This window comes from Scyliorhinus canicula, chromosome 21, assembly GCF_902713615.1.
Source record: "Scyliorhinus canicula chromosome 21, sScyCan1.1, whole genome shotgun sequence".
Classification (NCBI taxonomy): Eukaryota; Metazoa; Chordata; class Chondrichthyes; order Carcharhiniformes; family Scyliorhinidae; genus Scyliorhinus; species Scyliorhinus canicula.
In genome coordinates, this window is record NC_052166.1 from 48,197,630 (window position 1) to 48,203,629 (window position 6,000).

General features: G+C 38.2%; 1 protein-coding gene across 15 annotated transcripts in view; it reads left to right on the plus strand.

Annotated features, from left to right (window-relative positions):
* The window catches only part of gapvd1 (GTPase activating protein and VPS9 domains 1), a 138,937-nt gene extending 134,085 nt beyond the window's left edge, over positions 1-4,852 (plus strand). For all 15 annotated transcript variants that reach the window (XM_038782130.1, XM_038782134.1, XM_038782124.1 and 12 more), the window contains one exon: positions 494-4,852. In XM_038782130.1, coding sequence (XP_038638058.1) covers positions 494-634 — 141 coding nt within the window. In that variant the 3' untranslated portion in view covers positions 635-4,852. The remainder of the gene's footprint in view (positions 1-493) is intronic.
* The last annotated feature ends 1,148 nt before the right edge of the window (positions 4,853-6,000 follow it).

Sequence of the window (6,000 nt, forward strand, 5' to 3'; positions counted from 1 at the left end):
GAATGATGGGCAACAGTCCTGTTAATTTTCATCTTGAATACCTAATATTGGAATAACTAAACTTTAAACCAAAAATGGTTAAAATTGCTCATGGTAGAAAAGGTGCTTTCTCTGTTCAATCCATTGCAAATTTGTATTTTGGAATAAGAATATTATCTGCCATCAGTAAGGTTATTATTTTAATGTATTTTGAGGAAGAGTCCGTGTCATCAATTCCTGTGGGATTTTGCAGTGCTAATGACAGCTTCTTTAGGCTAATTGGCAATGCGAGACAATACGACTTGCCTGATGGAGATAATGTACTTCAGGTGGTATAAAGCACCTTTAATCTAATTGAAATGTTCCAAATGCCTTCTGTATATTTATATTTCCCATGAAGCATAAGTTAGGACATCGGTATTGAATGGAAAGTAATATATTGTGCATGACTCTCTTTCTTTATCCCTCCTGATTTTTGTACGCTTTTAATTCATCTCTTCTTTTGTACCTTTAGGCTAACCCACCCTGCCTGCTGTCCACTGTTCAGTACATAAATAATTTCTATGCCAGCCGGCTCGGTGGAGAAGAATCCTATTGGTGGATGCAGTTCACAGCTGCAGTTGAATTCATTAAAACCATTGATGATCGCAAGTGATGCAGAACACCACCTGCATGACAGACTGTTAGGAAAAGTGAAAAGATTTACCGCAACTGTTTGTGGGAGGGGATCTGAAGACTGAATCTTCTCCTCCTGTATTATAGATGTACATAGTGTGGAGGCATTTAAACAAAAAAAAAACAACTAGATTCAGTGGGTCTTTACCAAAATTAACAATCAAATTTACTAACAGGTCTTTATATATTTCTGCCGTATAAAGTCAACAGGTTAGCAATGCAAAAAGGGACCACACTTTTTCAGGTATTTCAAAAATTTGTCGGTGTACTGTAGGAAGATGACACAGCTCCCCTACATTAACCTGAATTTTGAGCTGGAGCCTCAAACAAGTGCAGTGATAATTCTCCTGCCCCACACAGACGCACACGCGTGTGCGCGCACCCAGTAAAATATAGCCAGCAACCAACTGTAGCTGTTTTTTTTCCCCACATTAAAGTTTTTCTTTGACGAGTGCCCAGGCAAAAACCTGGAGGGGAAACCTGTGTGTGCATTTGAACAAACAATCATACCTGCCCTGAAATAAATTTACTGGTGATATACAACGTGTCAGAACCCGAGGTTAAGAATCCACGTCTGCAGTTGATCATTTTATCTGAAAAAGTCACTCTCTCGCATTGCTTCAATATATTTTTGACCCTGCTGTTGTTATTATTTCCAAAGTTTGGACTTCTCTTAGGCCAGGGTATCGTACCTGATGTTGCAACCTCATTGGCATATGTTTGAATTAACTGTTAGCATTTAACCATCCTGTTAGTAAAGTGGCATAGGACTATATTTGTATTAGTTGCTGGGGTTAGCTTTATAAACATAATCCAGATGATGATGCTTTTCTGGAGGTATTTTTACACTGAGAGCTATTTCATTTGGATTGAGGAGCAGCAGGGTCTGTTTGCTGGTTCTCAACATTTGCAGCTCTTAAACTGGTTCCTTTTTGTGTGGCAGAATCATAGACCCAGAAAAAGGTTGATCTGAGAGATTGCTTTCTGAGTAAGTGATTCAGTTTTAGCAGGGCAAATGCAGAGAATTGATATGTGGATACTGCTCTCCCATTATCCAAACTAAACAAGCTATAAGACGAGAGCAAATTAATAGTGAAATGTTGAACTCCCAAAGCTACTGTTGAATTCCAGCCTCGACTGCCATTCAAACTCCTCTATCCTCTAGCTTCTTTTCCCTGTGCAACCGGAAGAGGTGCAAGGACCATTCATACCTACAGAAGCACCCCCTCCAACTCCCGGACCACAGAGTTTCACTAATCTCCATGAAGAAGTTTGCAACCGTGACTCTCTTGGCTAAAACAGGAAGTGAATTCTGAGAGATATGAAAACAAGAGAGGAGGATTAATTCAGATCACTTCAGTACCTTACCATAGCTGAAACGTCCAGTTGACAGCAGTGCCTTTGTCAACAGCAAGCGCTAAAATTTCACAGACAACATGAATGGACAGCCATACATGACTCACTTTTACATCACCTTTATGGAACCGTTTTTAATAAACATAATCAGAAGGCATTGGGAGTTGGTTCTTCCAAGAACAATTTCCAGTTCAAAGTTCAAAACTGAAGTGAGTCTGATTGTTAGGATATATAAATGATAAGATGAGAGAATTTAAATTATTATATTTTAAGTTGCGTTATGAATGGCTTATAAAACGATAGAATTAAATAATGGCAGCTCCAATAAGTTAAGTTTCTTTTAAGACTGACTTGCTGTGTTTTTTCTTAATATTAAAAAGGGAGCATTATTCTGGGTCGTAGAATGGTAATTTTAATGTAAATTCACCTGACTGTTCATATATTTTTTAGACAATAAAGTAACTTGAGTGAAGATGGTCTCCATTGTGCTGATCCCCAAAGCCAGCCTAAAGTTAACCTGCTATCATATTGGGACTTTAGGACAGCAAAGGCTGCCTTGCAGGATTGCTTCTCCTGAGGTTGTCAATCTGCAGATTGGGCCTGACATTTTTCCTGATCTGGAAACTAGAAATCTAGTCCCATTTTTTTTTTTTTGATGGTGCTGTTGCTTTTTGGGTTTTCCAAGGAATGATGCTACCTTCTGCTGACCAAAATAGTAGCTCACTAAAGGAAAATCTGTTTGATACATCACCTAAGTAGCAAATCTCTGTAGGACTTGTGTGAGATGGCTTTATAAACTCAGAATATCTCCTCCCAAGGGAGGAAGATTTTTAAAATTTAAAGTAAGTACTTTCCCATTAGCCCCAAAGAACGACAGTCTCCCATAACCATTGTTGCAATTCTTGCGCTAGAATTATTGAATTTCTCAATGTTTCATCAAGTTAATTAACTGAATTGAAAAAACCTTTGCACAATGTATTAAAACATTCTAACTATGTATAGTTAATGTGGGAGCAGAAATCTCCTTGTGTCAGCTTGGAGTAAAAGGACCTTATTCTGCCAAATTGCAAAGCACTGTCCTGATCATTGAACATTCAGTCTCAAAATCAATCTCATCAGCAACACAACCAAGACTCATTTAGCAAAATCCAAGTTCCTATAAACCTTTTAGAACCTGTCTGCAATGAAAGTAAAGGTCACGTAATGAGCTGCATATTTCATTATGGCAGTTGACGTGTGAAGATTTGATGGGGAATATGGTCTACACAATAATAAAGCCAAATACCTTCCTAGGTGACAAAATCTATCTGCCTGATTACAGCCATGAGATTTTTTTCACATTTGTGTATGCTTCCAAGAACAAATTTCATCCCACTCTACAGACAATAGATGATCACTGTTCAGAGTTGTATCCAATTACTGAAAGTAAGTTTAACTTTATTTTAGTTTGGTGTAATTAAGTTTGAATTTTTGGGCAGTTAAATGTCTTGCTATTATGTACTAGGTAACACTATTGGGATACATGATCAAATTATATATTATCTCTGGATACTGCTAATCTTGAATTATTCACTTAGGATCTGAATTTAATATACTGGTGCACTCTTCAGCCTGGTGGTGGTGGTGTTAGAAAACTGGAGAAAGTAAATACGTGACTTTTAGCTGTGAGGCGTCAATGTAGCTGCGAGATTTCTTATCTGATCACCTGAACAGAAATTGTCAGTTGTCAGTGATTTGCTGCAAAAATGCTTTACAGAGGAGCAACTTGAGACACCGAATCAGAAGGGAATCGTCGTTTTTCAGAACTGAAAGATCCTCTTGGCCTACTTGATGTCATGTAGCCTCAGTGTTCCCCTAGTGTCACAGACCAATCAGTGCCTTGCAGCTCCAGAATTTCTGCATCATTGGGGCACACCTCACAATAGTAGACCTTGCAACTGTAGTGCTTTGGACCCATGGGGGGTTGGAGGGAAGGTGTGGCTGAAAATGTGCTCATCTCTGCTAAAGACTCATTTGTCTCTCACTGATAATTGGTTGACTCGAATCCATACTTTCGTGGTTGCACTTTTGAATAATTTTTAGTATTGTAATGAAATTTATTAATATTTGAGAAATATGGTTTTTAAGAGTAAACTTTGATTTAGAGTGAAAAAGAATTCTAAATGTACACCATTTGAAATTTAGGGATTGGGGTTTATTTATTTTACAATTAGACTTCTTGTGAAAATGGAATTGTCAACTATTTATTTTTAACATGCTTTTTTGTTTTTGCAAACATTCATTCTAAAATTGCCTTTTTGTTTTAAGATGCGAGGTTTGGTCTGATATGTTCAAGTCTTTCGTACTTTTTTTTCCATTGCAGCTTGTATTTGAGTCATTCATTATATCCCTGGAGACTTTGCTTTGGAATGTAGGGGAAGCTGCCACTTATAAATTATTTGAACAATGACAAAACTTGCAGCTACTTTAATCATTTTTTAAAAAGTATACTGACATGCATATAGACCCAGAAAGCACAGTAATAAGGACCAAACAGCAGCAACATGCACCATCTTATCAGTGATATCCTGAAACAACAGGAATGAACTAATGCTTTACTGCAGTTAGCAGTTCAGAACATGGATGGGACTGTTATACTTAAATTAACCTGAGGTAACTTAATACTGTGTTCTGTTTGTTAACTGCATCGCCTGTGTTACTGCCTCTTTGGAACTGTTAGAACCTTTACAAACTTAAGTTAATGAGCTTGCACAATCTTGCACACAGGAAAAATGTATACTGTCTTTAATGAGATTAATGTAATATATCATTCTATGCTGATTAAAGGGAGAGGTTTATCCCATTGCTTGTGTCTGTTGGTGAATTTGGTAGTTCTTGCCATGTAGAATTGATTTTGATAATTCTCTTTGTATGCAATATGGGTGGATTTCAAATTGTACAGCACATCGCAGGTATGTACGTACTGTACAGTGTCTAAAATTAATCCAATTGGCTTTAACTGCAAATCTAACTAGAAATAATCCTAAAATTTAACTTCCAGTTGTGTGCAAACGTGTAAGTTGTGTAAGGACTTCAGACATGAGGTTTCAACTGTATTGTATATTACAACTTAACAGCAACAGTAGGAGCAGTAATGCAGTGGTGCTCAAGTGAAATCAATGGAACAAATCTAGTTTACAGATAGGGTTGAGTAAGGCAAGAATAAACAGTCTACAGGCATGACGTGTCAGGGATTGCTGATGTTACATTTATTGCATCATTCCCCACGCAATGGTTCCTTCCTTAATTCAGCCAGACTATCGAGGTGCTAAATGGAATCAGGCTATTTCCCTAGAGGGAGGAAAAGCATAAATTAATAACTTGCATTTGTCTACCACTTTTCAAAAGTCTTGAGGTCAGAAGAGACCAAGAACTGCAATCAAACGGCTTGTTTTTCTTTTCGTTCAGCAAAGGAATACTTTCATTATCTCAGCGTTTGCTGCTTATTCGCACTCATTGTCATTTTGCACCAATTTGAGATTTTCATTTTTTGTGCTTATTGTGTATTTAGATCTAATTCCATTGAAGTGGCTAAATTCATGTAAGACAAGACTAGCACCATGTAAAGATTGAAGAAAATATCTCCCATTGCCAACACTCAAAGATTCCTAACAAAGGTTCCAATGTGGAAGTTCTGACTACTATTCACCTATTTCAAACTGGCAGCACAGTGGCATAGTGGTTAGCACAGTTGCTTCACAGCTCCAGGGTCCCAAGTTCGATACTTGGTTTGGGTCACTGTCTGTGCAGAGTCTGCACGTTCTCCCTGTGTTTGCGCGGGTTTCCTCCAGGTGCTCCGCTTTCCTCCCACAGCCCAAAGATGTGCAGGTTAGGTGTATTGGCTATGCTAAATTGCCCTTCGTGTCCAAAGAAAGTTAGGTGGGGATAGGGTGGAGGTATGGGCTTAGGTAGGGTGCTGTTTCCGAATGCAGGTGCATACTCGATGGGCCG